This window comes from Hirundo rustica, chromosome 6, assembly GCF_015227805.2.
Source record: "Hirundo rustica isolate bHirRus1 chromosome 6, bHirRus1.pri.v3, whole genome shotgun sequence".
Classification (NCBI taxonomy): Eukaryota; Metazoa; Chordata; class Aves; order Passeriformes; family Hirundinidae; genus Hirundo; species Hirundo rustica.
In genome coordinates this window covers 9,656,921-9,676,570 of record NC_053455.1, presented here as the reverse complement: position 1 = coordinate 9,676,570, position 19,650 = coordinate 9,656,921, and the positions used below count along the sequence as shown (strand labels likewise).

The window sequence follows — 19,650 nt, the reverse complement described above, 5'->3', positions numbered from 1 at the left end:
CTCTTCTGTCTCTTACCACGCAATGCAGACATCTTCTTCTAAAGATGTTTTATACAAGTTGTGTAAGGTAACACTTGCTGAATTGGGCTTGTCAGCGTTCCTTTGAGCAACAAATTTTAGAACTGAGGGGGTGGGGAGGGTTTTTGGGAGTCCTCAGCTTTTAATATAGGTGCCTTGAAATGTTTTTTGAAATCCATCTTGTGGAATTCAAGAGCCTGTCCATCTAGGCCTGTCAGGGGGAGGCAGCTACTTTTCACTCACTTGGATATTACAAAGCCTTTATTCTTCAGGGGTGTCCTGAAAAATATCTCTGTGAAAGTTCTGGCTCCTGATTGTGTGTGCAGTTCACTCATGTGGATTCATTATTGTTGCTGTCAATTCACTAAAAAGCTAAAGAAAATACACTTGTAATTTGTATATTTTTACATGTGTATATGCTTCTTTCATGTGGAAGGCAATATTTGGCTTTTAATCATCATCAGATGTGAAATTGTGCTGTCACATGTAAATCACATGTAGGATGTATGACATCTTGGGGTGCAGTGATACAGAAGAGGAGTTTGGGGTTTTGGGGAGGTTTTTTTGGTGGGTGTTTGGTTGGTTTTGGGGTTCTTTTGTGTGTTTTGTTTTAGCTTGTATTTTTTATAAATGCTGGTTTTAATTTTTATCCTGTTACTGGTACTGTAGCTGAGAGCTACTTTAATTCTTGGGTCTGTGAGGATCAGGGAGATAGTAGTTAAGTGTACCATTAGACAGTGACAGTAACAAGGCTGTCATGACTGCACCTGAAATGATGCACTGGAAACCTGGAAAAGATTGAGCAAGAAGTTACATTTTTGTATGAAGAAAATTTATTACTTCATTCAAACAGAAAAAGAACCAAAAAACCCCAGAGCCTGAGGAATTATATCAGTGGCCTTCATGGAAAAGATTTGAGAACTCCAGTGTATTAGCAGAGTGTTGGAAATCTTAATGTTTCCTTTAATAAGGAAATGCAGGTTAAATGTAGTTTGAAAAGCTGAACCATAGAAGGTGCATACATAGAAAGTGTTATTGTTCCTTTAGTTTGAAGATTTATTCATTACATATGAAAATGAATGAAGTTTTCTGGCCCCGTTCACAGGAGAATGGGCTTCTGCAGACATTTTTCAAATTTTGTTTTCTTGGGTGCTGTAATTTGAACTGATGTTACTGGCTTTTACCACTTTTTTCAGCAGCATCCATCTGTCAAGACTGTGTTTTGCTTCCCCAGGCAGGATTCTGGTTCCTCCTGTTTCCCATATGCCACCTTTTCCCCCATACCTACTACAGACATTGTGATCTTGGGCCCACAGTCGCTGTTTTAACAGCTGAATGTTTTCCATGACATTTTTAGTTGCAGATCTCATACCTCTCAGAGTACTGCAGACATTTAGGAGCATACTTAAACAAACTAGGACCAAAAATCTTGACTTCTCACAGGAAGACCTTACTGTCAGCCTGAAAACTACCTTAGCTAAATTTGTTTTTGTAACAGGACAGCATTGAATATAAGTCTGATCTTTATATTACATTAGAACATGCTAATTAGCTTCCAGGACATTAATGCTTACTTGTGAAGGCTGAACTCCAGAAAAAGCCGCTGCACTTAATACATTTAAACTATAGTTCAAGAAAGGGGGATGGTCATCATGGATAATGTTGGGAAGAAGTATTTGCTGAACTGTAAGGAACAGCAGAAGGCTCAGGTACTAGGATATATAAAGAACTGTGTGAAAGTTAATGTTTTAGAAAGCAGTTGTGTATTTGGATCATAGCTGGAAGCCATTGGGGTTGAGGCACATCTATTGAATTTGCTTAAGTTTTCAGACAAACCAAAACAGTCCCTGGATCATTTGGGATCTTATCAGTACAGCTGATTTACCCAGCATGAGTATCATAGACTTCATCTGTTACTGTCAACTCTAGTAGAACCAGTAGTTAGAGCTCAGGATTGCTTTTGTAGTTATTATTCTAGATTTCCTTAACTTTAGAGTGACATGATTTTCACAAGGGGTTCTGTAGTCATTTGAAGACTTGTTGGAATTTTAAAGTGTTCTTAACATGCCTAGGCTCAAAAGCTTTATCAGTCAAAATGTATTGTTATTCCAAGTTACAAAAATAAACATAAAATTGAGTAGGAAAATAAGAGATTGTCAAAAAGAAGAGGATGAATTAATGAAAATTAAATTGTGGATAATGTCTTCCAGGTGCATGAGCGTACAGAAGAAATTGATTTCTTGCTCTTGGTGACCCGTAAACTGTTGTGTACAAATTCACAGTCTGTAAAGGTAGGTTCAGACTGAATTCTCATATTTTTTCTTCCAAGAAAATTTTTGTGTGGAATGCCCTAGTTGAAAGAATTTACAACAAATTACTATGTTACTGCTTTTTACTAAAATATTATTTAGTTTGCCATTCCTCATAAGTAAGCAAGCTAAGGGGCATGCTTTTCCTGGCTGCTGTAATGTGTTCTGAGAGACTTCTTTTTTTTCCATTCATGTTAAAATGCATTAGTTTCTAAAGCCTGCTTAGGGCTATAAAATGCACGATGGGTATTTGACTAGAATTACATCTTTGGTATTGAGGGCAGTGCTTATCCTTGGTTAAAATGGTAGCATTAACTCCTGGAAATACGAAACCTTTTTGTTTAAGTGGGGTGACGTATTTGAAGAAACAGCAAAAGACCAGAAATGCTGTACTGTAATTTCTGGGCAGAACTGGTAATAAAATGTGGCTGTGTTTTTTCTCTGCGTGTTAGGCAATTCTGCTTTGTACTAAAGCAGAGTTCACAGACATTTAGCAAGACATGTTTAGTCTTTGGGGTCTCAAAGTGATGAACTCTTGAAATGTTAGAAATTAAATACAAGTGGTGGAGTTAGGGTAACTCAGTATATTTCTATGCAGCTGTTTGGGAGTGCACATACTATGTGAGACTGCATGTCTCTGAAGTGCTTCAGTTAATTGTTTAATGTGAATTTTTCTGTTCAAAATAGAGTCTAGGTTGGCTAGTTTCGTTGCCGTTTGAAGGAATTACATGTTCTTACGTGCAGTCTATGGCATTGACTCAAATTTGGTCTTCAGGTCTTCCAAACATGCTGTCAGTGAAAGTGCTCTTTCAGTTGGCATAGGACATGGCTGTGCACTTCACATCTTTCACTTCTTATCCCTTTTCATGCTGATTTAGATTTTAGAGAAAACTCTTTAAATTCAGACAGTAATGTGAAGCTATTCAGCCTTTTTTAGCACTTGGCACTGCTTGCTGAGAAGAGCAATAATTTGACCAAACTGAGTTAGTGAGAAGTTTGTCCTTTATTCTGATTATCGGGTTGGTTTCAATGACAGGAATCCCTACAGGCCCTGTCATCTTTTCCATTAGAAAACATTTTTCTGTTAGAGTTCCTGACAAATTTTTCATTTTCCTCTATAGTTCCATTTCAGTCTCTTGAAATTGTTGCTGAGAAGTTTTATCCTCTTTATATCGTTCTCTGCAGTTGTTTCTGCAGATGACAGGTTTCTAATATTGTACAAACCTGAGAGAGACCTGTATTTGAGAAAGTGGAGTCCCTTCGATTTTTTTTATGTTGAAGAAGGGGAAACTCTTGATCTCACTTGCTGGTTTTGAGCAGAGTGGAGTGGGTTATTCAGTTTGAATTTATATACTAAGCCCAGTCCTACTTCATCCCTTTTCAGCCCCTTCTGAAAAACTGTAAAGGAAGGGAGCTTTGATGTGGCAAATTCATTTAGAAAATGTAAGGTTCTCCTCCCATCCTCCCTGGATTCATGAAACAAAAGGGTGCAAGGATCCCTATTTAAGAGAGGAAACAAAATGTTTTTAACTCGGTGGTACGAAATGCATGTGAACTGTTTGTTTCTAGTTTGGAAGTTGAAGACCTCAGAAGTAGCAGGTAATTCAACATTGCATCAACTAACAGGAGTTACTGAAGACAAGATCTACCTGCTGAACTATCTGATTTAAATTATGCTGGATTTTCTGGCAGATGGCTGCTGCAGGTTATTATTTTTAGATCACAGAGCAGATACTTAATTGTTCTGCGGTTGATCTTCCTGGATTTGGATTGTGGAAAGAAAACCTTGAGAGTGGCTCTATTGGGTCAAACCAAGCAGTGCAGTTCCCATAGTGATTAGTAACAGTTCTTGGTATCATCTAGTGGGTCTTTGGACATATCCATGTTGTACAAGTGCTTTTGGACTACTTGATCTTGAACTGTCTTCTTTGATTACCCTCTGTTTTGATGTGTTCATCTGTTGCATTGGTGATACATGCTTGTTGAATTTTTTCTTTAGGAGTATATCAAATTTTTGGTTCAGTTATGTGACCCTTCCGGCACTCTGTTAAGGATCCGTCTTCTCTTTCCACTTTGGAAGGATTCCATGCAGATTAGAGTCCAGTTGACAAAGATTAAAAAAAGTCTAGAAGAAGGGGTAGTTTAATATTCCTTGCCTGTAACTGGTGATTAAGATTGGATTTTGCTTCGATAGCCTTCAGAGAAGGTTACATTTAGCCTATTGCCCTGGCATGGGTGAGTCACAATCTGTTGAGCCATGAGGCAGTCCATGCTGTAGTGGGACAGATTTTCGTATATTTGCAGAATTATGTCCTTTCAAATATCGCCTTTCAGGATCATGCCCTGTCCATGTGTTCCTTGTGCCTTCACATATGCTTTGGAGCTGAGCACAGTGGTACAATGCCCACCTCATTAATTTACTCTAAGGAGGATGCTTTTGTGTTTTACAGCATTTCTGGTTTAGGTGGTGAGGTCTTTATCAAGAGTGCTCTATGTTTTTGGTTGAATTTTCACCATGTTGTCTGCTCTAGGGATTCTAGCCCAAGCCATTCTATTGCAGGTGCCTAACTCTCTCCACCTGCTGCTTACGGTGTCTTAAGCATTTAGTTTGATTCTCTTAAATTTGCTTAGGTTACAAACCTGTAGTAACCAGAATTGGATCATTTAACACAAAGAGGCAGTGGTGAGTCCCATGTAGCAGGACAATGTGTGTTAAAATTAATGCTTTACATTTGCTGTACTTTTTTTTTTTAACAGATAATATTGATGTCTGCTTCCATCAACTCCAAAGAATTAGCTGATTACTTTGCACTTCCAGTTCATAGTGGTTTGAATCCAGTCTGTGTATTTGAGGTGGAAGGCAGACCTTTTGCAGTTGAAGAATATTATCTTGATGATTTGAAGGACATTTTTGATTTCCAGGTATTGTGAATATAATTTCATTTCTTTGGGCATAATATGAAATTGGAATAGTCAATTGAAAACTGTATAATAAAATTACTTATAGCCATTTTTCTATTGCAATTCTAGGTAAAAATTAATAGATGATGATAAAACAGTCTTCTTATGAGCCGACTAGTTTTCTTCATGAAACAGAAACATTCAATAGTATGAGATATTTTGTTTGATAGTTGCATTCGAGATGAGCAATGTAGAAGTGTATGCAGAAAATAACATAAATAGATTTACAGATCTCTTTGAATATAGCTGACAAAATCAGGGTATATTTCCTGGGTTCGTGCACATTGTTATGTATCAAAGGCAGGAAGTGCTATGAAATGGAAAGAAGACAAGCATTTTTAATTAGAACTTTGATGTTACCAAGTTGGCTTCTCTGTCAGCTGAGGCTTTTCTGTTTTTCTTCCCTATTTCCTTTTTTTTAAAGTTCCAGAGATGTTAAGCAGTAGTTTTGAACCTATTTCTGTTGTAACCATGGTAAATGTGTAATTTTCAGTAATGAAAACATGTTAGAATAACAGATACCTCTGAGATCGCTGGTGAGCTGTGCTGGAGAACTGCTTCTCTCATGCCTAAGGAGGGTGGGTGCTGGCTGAAATGGAATTCATGTTTGCTTTATCAGTCTAGCTTATGAACTGCACAGAATCTATTTTGTATATTTTGTTTTTAGAGCTGCTGATGATATAGCAAGTATCTCTGTAGACATCAGATAATGAAGGGATGAATGTAAATATGAGTTAATCTGTTTTCTGTGGTTTTATAATAGGAGTTTGTTTTACATTTGAAAAACAGCTGCGTAGAAATTCACTTGAGTGAACTCTTTCAGTATTATGGTTCAAGGCAAAATAAACAGGTTAAAGCAGAGTATAACAAATGCACCCAGGTATGTATTATGATTCCCAGTCTAGAAATAACTGGGACGTGGGTGTAATTATTGGTCAGTTTTAATAAAACACTTGGAATGTTATGACAGTGAAGATGGGGGATGCACTTAAAAAATCGCAGTGGGGGACCACACTGTTATTATTTAGCTTTTCATCCATCAGTTCGGCAGAAAATAAAATAGTGAAATAAAATAGGAAGCCCAGAAGAAAATAATGGCTTCTGCTGTACACAGCTCAGGCATTGGTTATGCCTCAACACAGGCAAGGTAAAATAAAAGGCTGGCAACCGTTGAAGTTTTAATGCAAACAAAAAAAAATAAACTCAGTGCTTATAGCAGTTGGACCATCAGTGTTTCTGCATTAATATGGCAGTTCAGAGAGATAATGTGGAGGATATTATGTAATACATGGGGCTTTGTAAAATATTTTGGATGATGACAACAAAAAGATAGCCGGGAAATTAAGTAAGAAGTTTACTTCAGTCAAGTTGGATTTGTCATAGCTGCACTTGGAGCTGAATGTCAACTTGCACACCTTGCACCTCAGAGATCACGAACAAAGGAACTGCTTTCAGTGCTTAGCCCTTTTTATATATTATTATTTTCCCTGTGTTTCTGTATTTAAAGTTCTCATCTGATTCTTTATCTTGTGTTGTCCTATCTATAGCCATTCTGTTTTTCAGCAAGATGAGGAAAGTATGTTTGTCCAAGATATTTCTTGTGACTTAGGGCAACAATAGAAGCACATAAGTGCTCTTGATTTTATTTTTTTTTAATATCTATATTAAAAAAATGAAATTTAAAGCACCGATTCTTGGTCTTGATCTTGTTCCTTATAGTGCTGTGTGTAGAGATTTTCTCTGAATACTAGTTACAGTTAAAAAATTAAAATGTGGAAGGTCTGAGATAGTTTGTGTAACGTACATAATAAAATGAAAATGGAGTGTGAGTATTAAGACGCTTAATGAGTTAATGCTGCCATATGGAGTCTGAGGCACATCTTTCATCATGCTGAAAACTAAATCAGTTAGATAACTGCCTGAGGTACAGGCTTCAGGCTTTAATTCTTGATGTTTTATTTTCACTTATAAAAGCCTGTAAAATTTACATAAAGGAGCACAGCAGTTAAAAGTAAATGCAGTCACTGCTCATTAGATGAACATAGTTTTTCTAAGTTTACTTTTGATTTTAAAATCAATAATTGTGAAACTACAATACATAAATCTTCAATCATTTCTTAAAACATCTCAGTCAAAATCAGTTTAGTCGTTTTAATTGTCTCTTGGCTGTGAATCTTTGCCCCTTCTCAAAAACCTTAAAATAATTGGATGTTACTGTATAAATGTAGGGTTCTTTTACGAATCCTGCAGAGCTCTTGGCTTTACTGCATCACTCATTTCTGCAAGCGATAATGTTTTAAAACTGTGCTTGAAAATAAAATTTTTTGGGGTAGTTTTGACTTGAATAATTTGTCAGTTCATTGATGCTGTTGTGATTTGGAAGATGAATAAAAATGCCAGTCATTTTTTCTTCTGTATGCCTGTTTGTAGCAAACTCTCTGCTGTGGCTAGACAGACACGTAGCTGAATCAAAGATAAAGCTTTCCACTTGAATTACTTCATTTGTAGGAAAGAGCAAAAATAAGGGGGAAAGAAGGGAGAAACATTTTTTTAGTGTAGCACTGGCTTACCCTTGCCCGGATACCAAGTCATTTATAGGTGTACTGCTTAATTTGTGAGCATAGGCTTACAAAAAGTAATTTATTTTTCTTTTAGCATAATGGGCTTGGTAAACACATTGTTCTGGCTGTTTAACAGAACCGAGATTTTGTCATACCAGCGACCTCTAAGCACCAAGGAATCACTGAAACACAGATTTCATGAAAAATGCATGAAGGCTTTATCTCTAGGCAATTTGAAAGCTAATTTTGTAAATGCTTGCCTTTTGTTCTGGATAGAGTTAAAGATACGAAATGCAAATTTAAAAAATGAAGCAAAGTGCAAAAACCCTTTTTTGGCTTAAAAAGGTAAAAACTCCTTCATGTCCATGGAACTAGAGTCAGAGTCCTGATGGAAGGCAGTGAGCTGCTGTCGAAAGCTGTTCTGATTATGTTGTATTATTTCAGTCGGGTCTGACTGGGGCTTGGATTTGCAGTTTGTCACATTGTTACCTTTTATTAGGAGTGATGTGAAAGCCTTGTCACATTAAAGAATACCAAAGGTACAATCAGTCGCAAAATTGAAAAGACAATTTTGGCAGTTACTTAAGCAGGGGTAATATAAAACAAAACGTCCTACCTTTGAGTAGCCCAGAAAAGAGAACTTGCTTAGATTTTTCAGATATATTGGAGCAAAAATCACTCTGAAGAAAACAGTCAAGTATTTTTCAGGTTTCTCCTGGGCTAATCAAGCTGCGGACTGAGGTTGCAGTAGCAAATGCTGATCTAAATCAGTGTTTTCAGATTGGTGCTAGGAGCTGTGCTTTTGTGATTGTTATGAGCTCCTTTACAATGGGAAACTGGTAGAAAAATTACTAATTTCATTTTTATAGTTTAGATATTTAAGTTGTCTGTGATTTTAGCTCTCTGAAACACTCGGTTCTGTAAAAAGTTTGCACTAGAGTGAAGAGAAACTCTTGAAAATGGAAGGTGAGCAATGGTCAAAAGCCATTTTCCCTACAAGAGAAAAATGTCCAATACTACAGACCTTTTTCAGGTCTAATTCATCAAACATAAAACTGAAAAGTGATTAACTTACTGTCTTTGCTCTGAAGATTTGATGGTTTATGTTCTTAAATACCAAAGCCTTGAGTTTATATAGAATGATGGAAAACAGTGTAGACAGAATCACTATGGTTCTGTTGAGTACAACAGAACAGTAATTCTTTGACAGGATGTGATCAAAAGCATAAGACCCATTAAATGCAAAAACAATTTAAAGGAGAAAGTTTTATGTGCAGGCAGGTAGAGAGATCTGTGTAATAGCAGCTGTGAGAAGCACTCTACAGTCCTTACACAAATTCCTCCTTGTCATCCTGTTCCCATGGGTCCTGATCCCATGTGCTTGACGCTTCAGGATATCCTAGGAGCTTGTCCTGCAAATGAATGGAAGGTGGCTTGGTGCTTAAGTAGATAAATATAATTAAAATTGTAGGATGCTTGAAGAAAAATGTCTATTTAGAAGGTGATGATTGCATCAGATGAAGTTACTTCTTCTGTACTGGATCAGTTTTAATTGCAAGCACTTGACAAATTGAAATACATGTGTGAAGTACAGTCTTGTAGCCAATTACACTGTGTTAACCTCATTACCTTCTTCACCAAACAGCTTCATCCTCAGAGCCTTGGGGAACCCATGATAGAAAAGAAAATGTATCAAGTGGCAGTGTCCCTGATTCAGTCATTCGATGAGTTTGAAAAGAGGAGCAATAGGTAAGATATAGTTCAAGATCTGGAATCAGTGGCTTTTAGGGAAATGGGAAGCTAATTAAGCAACAGCAGCAGTCCATAGTTTTTAGTGGAAACTTAATTTTTACTTGCATCTCTGCCTTTATTTTACATATTTGTTTGATTTGTACCCCGTGTTCCTAAAGTGTACTTGGTGCTCTGGAGCGTGAGTGGCTATTCAAGGCAGCTATGTCATATGAAAAATACATGCTTAGCTATTGACCAGAGCTGAGGAGTATTTATGTCAAGAATGAAACCAATTTATATTGTAACCTAAAACATACATTATTTCATGGAAAAAAAGGATAAAACCTAGACATTAATTTTCACTGTCTATTTAATGCTCTTAATGTCATGTGAAATAAGTAAATACTGAATTTTACTGCTCTGGTTTTGTAAATTGATGTTTAGTATCTGAAAATGTAGTAAAGTCGCTTCTACAACTTTTGTCAAAGACTGAGTGTGTATTAAGTAACCTAATTCTGATTATTTTCATTGCAGAATGAGAATATTTCTATTTTGTCATAGTTTTGAAGAAAAAACCTAAACCTAATGCTCTGGTTTCAGTGTTTATATCTTACATTTTTCAGAAGGCATAGTTGCAAATAATGATCGAAATTTCATTTCTTCAGGAAGTTTAAATAATGCATGCTACAAAAAGTGTGCACTTCTGCTTGTTCTTCAAGAATAAAATAACTTGGGGTAATGAAGTAGACTGAGACTGTAAAACTAATGAAGCTGTGTTTTCTTGTTAGGGAGAGAAATAAGTGGAGTGATACACTGGAACGTGGCAGCGTGCTTGTGTTTTTACCAGGTGAGTATGTCTTAATAATTTTCTTTTTAGTTACTTGTCATCTAATGAGCTTTCTTCTGGCACTTGTTCCAGGGATTTATTAAACATGTACTTAAATGAGGTTCATTGGTCTCTTTGGGAGTTTTTTCTTGGAAACTTGTTTAATTGTGGCAATAATTGGAAAAGCTGTGAGTCAAAACTTAAGATGTTATGGTACTATTATTTAAAAATAATAAAATTAATTTTGTAGCTAACCTACAGAAATGCAGTTGCTCAGGTTTTTGGTGCAATTATTGATTATTGTATGAAGCTCCTAGGATTCTCTTAGAGATGCTTCCTTATCTGCATATAGTGTGGTCTTCATTTGAATTATTGTAAAAGCTCAGGTTCACATTTTTCTTTCCACGTACATTGCTTGGTGTAGTTGGCATGCTCAAAAGCACACGTGATGACATAGTGATTATTGATCACAAAACTGACTATACATGTAGTTTTCTGTAAAGAATAAAACCTAAGTTGTCTTGCACAGAAATTATTGTAGGCTTTTGTTTTGAGTGCCATTCATAGTTGAACTCATTAGCTGGATTTTAGAGGCAGTGTAACTACCCTGCACAGTAGTTTTCCTGAATGTCATAAATTTGTTACCTGCTGGTTTCAAGTATTTCACTTCATGAGCTGAATATTTATTACTTGAAAACTTTGAAAAGATTTGGTTATGTTCAAGTGAAGAGTCACCTTGAAGCCCAGAGCAGCTGTTCCTTGGACAAAGTGAAGTCTGTCCCTACCAGGACTTTCTGACTCTGTAAAATGTTATGAGTGCCATCTCCCTGCTGTGTTGAGCTTAGGAATAAGCATGCCAAGGCTAGGGTTGGAAGCACAGCACCCCAGCTCAGAGATGCACTGCACTTGCAGAGCAGCTCTCCTTGGAGAGTGCTCCTCACTAGCTAAAAGGCATCAGAGCTGCCTTTCTTGGATTACCTTTGCTATAAAATTAATGGGTAGAAGGAATTACTTCATTGTGTCAGTGTAAGGCCCTTTCCAGTTTGTGATTAATAAGGTAGGGAGACCATATCTGTTGCCTCTGGCCCCTGATATTGGTGTTTGTCTGGTGTGTTTTCAGGCTTCCTTAGCACTTTCAAATCCTAAATCTTTATCTTTCACTTTGAGATTTTGCTTGGGCTTCGCTTGTTTGTGTGTGTGTGCTTCTTCTTTTTTTTTTTTTTTTTTTTTTTTTTTAACTTTGCTTCCATCCCTGATGGCTTATAACTGCAAGTGATATACTGATTTTTTTGTTTTGTTGTTTTGTTTTGTTTAATTTAAATACATTCAGTAAATTTGTAAAAACCTGTGTGGTAATGCTTTCTGAATGAGCTGGTCCACTCAGGTTTGTGTTTTATTTCTTCAGTGTTTGACCTTGTCTGGTTTCAAACTGGATACTCAAGACTGATCTTGAACACAGGATAGCAAACAGCCCTTCAAGTTTTCCTCACAAATGTTTTTATACAGAACTGGAGAAAAGAGGAGGCGAGCCCTCAGTTTACAAGACGGCAGCTGAGACAGAGCTTTGGGTCATTTTTAGACATTTAACATCCACATTTAGGATGCTGATTTGAGATGCTTAGATTTTTTGAGTGCTAATGATTACATAGCATTTTGAACATGAAGAATAACACTCCCACTGACTTGTCAAGTTGAGTGCAGCAGCAGCCAGAAAGAGCAGTGCTTTGCTGAGGATGCTGTTAGTGATTTTTGCTCACTGTTGTTGTGGAACTCAGTGATGGAGCACAATCTGATTCCAAAAGGAGCTGCAGCTGTCTCAAGTAGGATGCCATGTTTTGCCCTGTAATTGCCTGTCTTCTTCACTGCTTAATTTTTTTTAGTAGTGCTGCCAAGTCTGATACTTTATAGATAAGTGTTTTCAGTACAACTCTCCTTTGGTTTCAGAACTTGTCTCTCTCTAGGGAACAGGTGATAAAAAGTGCCATGTTAAACTGTAGGGTAGTTTCCTTAACATAAATGCATGAATATGTTCCAAGTGATCTAATTTTATCTGTTCTCCTCCTGTTGCTCTCATTTTTTTGTCCTTTCTGTATTTTTCTTTTGCACTTCTCCATGCCCTGCTGTCCTTATTGTCCTTGTATGTTTGCCAAACAGGGTTCCCATTTCACTCTGAGACCTTTGTCTCCTGGTGGGATCCTTGTGTTCTGTTGGTGTCATGGTCAATCAGCTCTTGTCATTTCTAAAACTGGGCAGCAGATACTGCCTGCTGTGTCTAGTCAGTAATTACTAGACTGATTAATAATTACTGTTAACAGTGATGATGCAGAGTGTGCTCTGCCAAACAGGAATCAAACTTCATGTAGTTGTTTTTAATCATAAAAACAGCCTGCAGGGAAGTCCAATGTTGGACAGATTTTTGAAAATGGGCCTTTTGGAACTGAGGTCTCAAGAAGAAGTAAACTAATCTTTCCGAAGGATTTGTGTCTGTGGAGTTATTCAGGAGGATAGAAAAAAATCTCTGTCATAGGATTTCCACTGGCAGATGTGAAATGCATGCCCTAGGAAATGGGCACTGAAATGGCCAAAGGTGAGGTGGCTAAGAGAGAAGTAACTTTTTCTTTTTTCCCTTGGCCCTACTCTTTGAAAGAACTTTTTTTGTCTGAAATACACAATTTTAGCCTAGCCCAGACAGATATGCAGCATGTTTTGAGCATTGTAAGAAGCTGGAACAAGAGCTAATAATGGGATGTTGTCAAATGGCCTTTATATCTCTATTAAGTGTAAAATTCTTGCCAAATGGTTCTTCAAAATTTGACTCACTGTTTTTCAGACACTTACTACATTTGCTGTTTAATTCTACCATTTTATTATATGGCAAAAAAGAGGTAATAATGATGGGCAACTAATAATTGAAATAGATGTTTTTGAATTGTTCCTGATGACTAAAATGAAAAATAAACTCATGATTACTTTTTCCCTAGGTTTAGGTGAAATAAGATACATGCACTCCTGCCTCTCAGATAAATACAAAAGGTAAGTTAGACCACACCTGTTTCAGTTCAGTTAAACCAGAATATGAATCTTTCAGCTGTATGACTTCTAAGTGCATAATAGGGTACAACTTTAATATTCTTGCATCAGTAAATATTTCACTAACGTATTTTCTTTAGGTGGCAAGTGTACCCACTTCATGCATGTGCAACACTGGAGGAGCAAAGTAAAGTATTTTCAGCTACAGTTCCTGGCTACAGAAAAGTAAATATTTTTTAAATCATTACTTTTTTAAAGCATATGAAACTTTTTGCCAAAGTAGTAACAGCAAATAATAATGCATTTAAGTAATATTAGCTATTCTAACTCAAACCATTTTATGAGGACAAGGCACTTTAGTTTTTCAGTGTGTAAACTGATGGCCTTTCTTACCATGCTGTTGTTTAAACTGGTGTTTAGACCTCAAGAGAAGTGCATTAACCTTAAGGAAGTTACCCTTAAACTATTGCCTGCTGCTGTTCTTGTCCTTGAGAATGGTTTGTGTGTGTTGATTCTTGCACCTGCACAGCAGGGCAATGGTGCTGGTGGCACTGAGTAGCAAAGCACTCCCCAGTATGGGAGACTGACTCACTTTACCCCACATTTTCGCTGCTGCCTTGGTTTTCTTCATCTGCTATTGCTAAGAGAGCATTGCTGCTAATAGTGTGATGTTGCCTTGTGGCAAACGCACAAGGGAAGATTTCTGGTTTTCCTTTTTACTGTCCTAATGCTATATTACTTCATTATGTGTTTTTGAGCTCAAACCAAGAAAATACAAGGGGTTTTGTGTTCTCCCTGCATGGTACTGCTTTTTTTTACTATGCAGAGCAGAAATGGGTTGCCATTACTTTTATATTTTTTCATAGTGGGTTGGATTTTTCATGTAGAAGCATTAATGCGAGTAATTTTTTGTTTATGCATTCATTGCTCATTTTTTGCTTCAAAACTCAGGTTATTCTAGCTACCAACGTGGCTGAGAGCTCTGTAACAGTTCCTGATGTTAAGTATGGTAAGTTGTCTGAATCTTGTAATTCTGTAATACACTGTGTTTCTAATATTTTTCCATACTTGTGCTAGGTTTGGTCTCCAGGATATGTCCCTGTTCAAAGCGCTGCTTTTGCAGTGTTGAATTCTTTCTTTCACAACAGAGCAATCTGAATATATAAACAAATAGAGATGCTGAGTGGGAGGCTGGTTTAAACCTTCACTAAGCGGTAATTTTAAATACAGTAACAAGCAGAGCCAGACCTCATGTCACAAGTTAAGAATTTTAATCACATTCTGACTATGTTTTGAAATAATTGCATCAGTTTAAGTAAATTTTGATGCAGTTTCTAAATGCAAAAATGATTGCCTTTAAATGATTTTTACCTACAATGATCTAATATATTTATAGTAAAATCTGTTAGCAGTTTGATTACTATTCAGAATATCCTGGGTCTGGTTATTTATAAATCTGATGTTCTTTTTATTGCTGTTTAAGTTATTTATTCTTTACTTTTCTGATAGTAGAGGTTATTCTTGTGTATTTCTTTCCACTGCCATGAGAATTTTTTTTTTTCTTACTTGCAGTGATAGATTTCTGCTTAACGAAAATTGTGTTTTGCGATAAGGAAACTAATTACCAAAATTTGATGCTTTGCTGGGCATCCAAGACAAACTGTAATCAAAGAAAAGGTAAGATGACAGTAGGTAACACAAAGGAATTTTAGAAGCTGACCTTTATGAACAATTATTTTTTCCTTTTTCTTGTATTAGTAGTAAAAAGAACAAATTATTTTGGCCATTAGTACTTGATAAGTCTTTACCATGTCAGGGTATAAAAATGGGATTAAACAACTATGTGTGAATGCAGGTTTTTTTGCTCAAGTATATTTGCAGAGGAGTGTTTTGTGTCTTACTGAAAAGTGTTATAATTCACAGACCATGGATTCTTTGGTTTTTTAATAGCAATTTTTTTTTTTTTTTTTGTCACGGGCCATTTTTGAAAAGGGGAGATAGGTACTGATAGGTATTTATGAGCTGCTGGTGAGTTTCAGCAGTAGAAGAAACTTTCACGTGTATATGTATCTCCTAATGAGTTGAAATATCCACAGCAGTGTTTCTAGTTTACAGCAGTGTTCATAGCACAAGGATAAATAAGATTTCCCTACTGGCTCTTCTCGTAAGATGGTCCTCTTAAATATCAAAATCATTTTAGTTTCAGTCAAAAATAGTACTATATAAATCAACAGCAGCAACATCTTCAGATCTAAAAAATACTGTAATTTTAAAGTATTATGAGGTCTTTACAATTACAGCTGGATGTCAGGTGCCCACCAAAGCTGCTCTGTCACTCCCCTCTCCTCAACTGGATGGGAAGAAAAATGGTGACAGAAGGCTCAGGGTTTGAGATGAAGACAGGGATATCACTTAGCAATTTTCATCACAGGCAAAACAGGCTCAGCTTGGGTAAATCAGTTTAATTTTATTACCAAACAAATCAGTCTTGGGTAATGAGAAATAAAGCGAAATGTTAAACAGCTTCCCCCGACTCCTTCCCAGGCTTGGACTCGTTCCCAGTTTCTCTACCTTCTCCTCCCTAGTGGTATGTGGGGATGGAAAATGGGGATTGTGGTCAGTTCATCACACTTTCTCTCTGCTGCTGCTGCTTCCTCACACTCTTGCACTGTCAGATATGGGGGAAGTTTCCATCAGCTTCTCACAGAAGCCACCACTGTAGCCACCCCCTTTCAAGACCTCACTTGGAACCCCTGAACCCCAGTGTACAGATTTATTTCCATTTGGTTCAGGGTCAGCATGGGTCACAACAGCCAGCCAATGTACAACCAGCAGAAGTAGCATTTTGTGTAGGAGACTTGGGCTTGTTGTGCACGTGACTTAAATATGTGGCCTGATTGTCGAGTGGAGCATCCCACAGAGAGGAGAGAACCCTTTAGTTGGTTGAAGTGCATGGTGTTTGGATTTGTGAAGATAGACTTCGGAAGCATTCTGTTTATTCTGTAAATAGTAGATCATAAAGATGTTTTGCTGTTTTATCATTGTATCTTAAAAGTTGTTTATTTTGAAGATGATTTTCTAGCTCTAGAGGCAAATAGGAAATGCCTGTTCAACTGAGAAAAATGGCTGTTGATTTGGGGGCAGTTATGTGAAAGAGGTATTTGAGTGAAATACTTACGTAATTCTTTTGTTAGTTACTGCTCCTATGAAAGCAAAATTTTTTTGTCCTACCCTTTTGTGTCCGCTGGGCCTGTCTGCTGCGAGAGAGCAGAGCACTGCTCACCCTGCAGCATCAGCTGTCGTGTACTGCTCAGCTGCCCAGAGGGTTTGTAGATGGATGTTTGTCTGGAAAAAAGTTGTGCACTTCACAAACTGGTGATTGGTTCTTTTATGTGAAGGTCGTGCTGGACGTGTTTCCAAAGGCTATTGTTACAGGCTCATAAGCAAGGACTTCTGGGCAGGCTGTATTCCAGAGAAGTCAGAACCTGAAATGCTGGTAAGGCTTTTGGGTTTAGGATTAGGTTTTCTTTAATACATATAGTCATAGCAGAGAAGCTTTGATTACTTTCTCTGAAGACAATAGGAATAGTTACTAATAACTAATAGCAATGACTAGAATTTAACTTGGTAACTAGATGACAAAGATCATTCCACATAGATTCCTTATAGGAGATACATTATAGCAGTAAAATCGGTGTGGATTAGAAATAAGCAATCTACTCAAAAGAACCCTAGTTGCACACAATTGATTTCAGATTTTGCTGAATTGTAAACTTACTTGTTCATATAAAACACTCTGTCACACTTCCCACGAGGGGAGAGTAACAATAATCTTGTCTTCCCTTCAGCATTCTCCATTGGGAGCGACAGTCTTAAAATTAAAGAAGCTTGATATAGGGGAACCAAAAGCCTTGCTGGCAACAGCTCTTTCTCCACCCAGTGTAGGTGACATTGAACGTACAATAGTTCACCTGAAAGAGGTAGGCTTCCTTTTAATGTTAAAATTGAGCAATGTAGGAATGCACCGCAGAAGTGGTTTTCTTTTTATTTAAGGTAGTAGTAGCCTTAACTGGAGCCTCAGATATGAACTGTGTCTAGAGAGTCTTTCACACCTTGGTCTGTTGATGGATTACCATCCTTTTAAGCATAATTTCTGTAGTTTTTAAAATTTCTTTAAAACAAGATGGTAATTTCAGCAGGGAGTAATGATACTCTTTGAGGACTAGCATCTATGGTGAGAAAGAACAGAGAAATAGACAAAAAATAACAAACTCTGTCGCACTCTTAAACCATATGATTTATAGAGGTCAGCCTGAGATACCCTTCTCACCTGTACAAGGAGGATGGTGATTTTGATTTTCAATTATAGAGTTGATAAGGAAGTCTCTTTATTGCATCAACCTTTTTTCTTCTCCAAAGTGCATAAGAAATAGTATTTGCATCATTTGTAGCTTGCTTTTATATCCAGTATATGTAGTAGCTTTGGTTTCAAAAGCACCTGGCTTTAAAACTTGTCTTAGGTTTACTTAGTCAGCTTTTACAAGTGAATACATTTTAATTTCTCTAGCTTGGAGCACTTACAGCCTGCGTGCAAACAGAAGAAAACCTGCATGATGGTGAGCTGACTTTCTTAGGAATGGTATTGACAGAGTTGCCAGTGGACCTGCATCTTGGAAAGTTGATAGTCCTTGGGCATGTCTTTGGTTGCTTAGAGGAATGCCTGATTATAGGTAACTGAAAGAAGAACATGTGAGAACATTTCTGTAAAACCAGTGATTTGCAGGTTTTCATTTTGATCTGTTTTTGTTGTAGCTGCAGCACTGTCGTTGCGGAATTTTTTTGCAGTACCTTTCAAAAAGCATGTTGATGCGTACAGGTAGTACCCCAGATGTTTTATAACTTCCTAATTATATTTGGGAGCAGAGGGCAAAGTTGATTGCTCAGTATAATTTTCTGTGGCATGAGTCTGATTTTCTGTTAAAGTGCCAAGCAGTGCAAACAGAAGCTTTTCCAGGCAGCTGTTACTGGAATCTGTTTATTTTGGGAACATAAATCACTGAGCTAACTCACATCTCCTGAGCACAAGGAGCTCCTGATTCTTCAGCTTTGCCTTTCTCATGTGGAAGTGTCTATTAAAATGGCTCTTTAAATAGCAAGGACAATTACTTCTTATAATTCTGCTCATACAGTGCATTTCCTTCAGTGAGGAGATGGGAATAAGAGCAAGTAATTGCAATAAGTGTATTGATCATGTTTATTAAAGACATGGAGGGTGTTACTGAGCTGTGTAATACATGCAGTAGTTGAAAAAAATATTGTTGCTCATAGTTTTTGTTCATATTGACAGGAAAAAAATGTTTTTTGCTGGGAATAGTAGGAGTGACTGTATTGCAATTCTGAATACGTTTAGGGTAAGTTGTTTGTTCCAGCTTAAATTACTGTGAAATCTGATAGACCAGGATGGAGATTCTTACCTTTATAGGATCAGTGCAGCATTTTTGCTTTGCAGTTGCTAAAAACTTCACATTACTGATAACTACATACTGATCTTTTTTGCAGTCTTTGTCCAACTGTCTAAAGTTCCAATTATCTCTAATAGCCAAAAATAAAATGCCACAGATGTGGTGATGTTTGGAGATCGTTTTTAACCAAGAACAGTTTGGATTGGTAAATTCTAGTAAAGAATGAGTTTAGTGACCTTTCTCCAGGCTTTTTAGCATTGGATTTGTGGTGGTTTTGTGCAAATGGCATTTTTTGTTACTCTTGTCTGTTTGGTGGCTCAGTACCATGGACAGGGGTCAGTTCCTCCAGGTAGAGGCAGAGCTGGTATAGCACAACTAAAGCTTCTGCTAGAGGAACTTGCTATTCAAAATCCAGCAATTCTTTTATGCATGCTCTGGTGCATTTCTGTAATCTTCTGGAGAGTCCAAAATCTTCAGCTGCTGTTTTAATGTATTAATTTTTTAAAAACATGTTGCCCTTCAGTCAAAACTGATTTGTTTTTTTCTACTCCGCTGTCAGAATTCTGTGAAGCACACATGAGCATGTATGGCAGATGTATCCACTAATCCTGAGGCTCAAAAATAATGTTTTCTGAATTCTTCTTACCCTGTTGTATATTTCCCTTGAGTCACCTAGTAATTATCACGTGTTCATCTGAAGATGCTATTTCTATAAGCCAGTACGTTGTCCTGAAGAACAAACACGAACATTC

The 19,650-nt window shown here is 37.1% G+C and overlaps 1 protein-coding gene across 3 annotated transcripts in view; it reads left to right on the top strand.

Moving 5' to 3' along the window:
- TDRD9 (tudor domain containing 9) overlaps positions 1–19,650 on the top strand; it is a 67,655-nt gene that overhangs the window by 26,377 nt on the left and 21,628 nt on the right. For all 3 annotated transcript variants that reach the window (XR_005701531.1, XM_040068629.2, XM_040068627.2), the window contains exons 6-18: positions 2,229–2,309; positions 5,085–5,249; positions 9,495–9,598; positions 10,369–10,427; positions 13,388–13,439; positions 13,577–13,661; positions 14,388–14,445; positions 15,009–15,113; positions 16,835–16,932; positions 17,285–17,416; positions 18,004–18,166; positions 18,249–18,312; positions 18,784–18,847. Coding sequence is in view for 2 of the 3 variants with exons in the window: in XM_040068629.2 (XP_039924563.1) it covers positions 2,229–2,309; positions 5,085–5,249; positions 9,495–9,598; positions 10,369–10,427; positions 13,388–13,439; positions 13,577–13,661; positions 14,388–14,445; positions 15,009–15,113; positions 16,835–16,932; positions 17,285–17,416; positions 18,004–18,166; positions 18,249–18,312; positions 18,784–18,847 (1,230 nt within the window). In the remaining variant the exon portion in view is untranslated. The remainder of the gene's footprint in view (positions 1–2,228; positions 2,310–5,084; positions 5,250–9,494; positions 9,599–10,368; positions 10,428–13,387; positions 13,440–13,576; positions 13,662–14,387; positions 14,446–15,008; positions 15,114–16,834; positions 16,933–17,284; positions 17,417–18,003; positions 18,167–18,248; positions 18,313–18,783; positions 18,848–19,650) is intronic.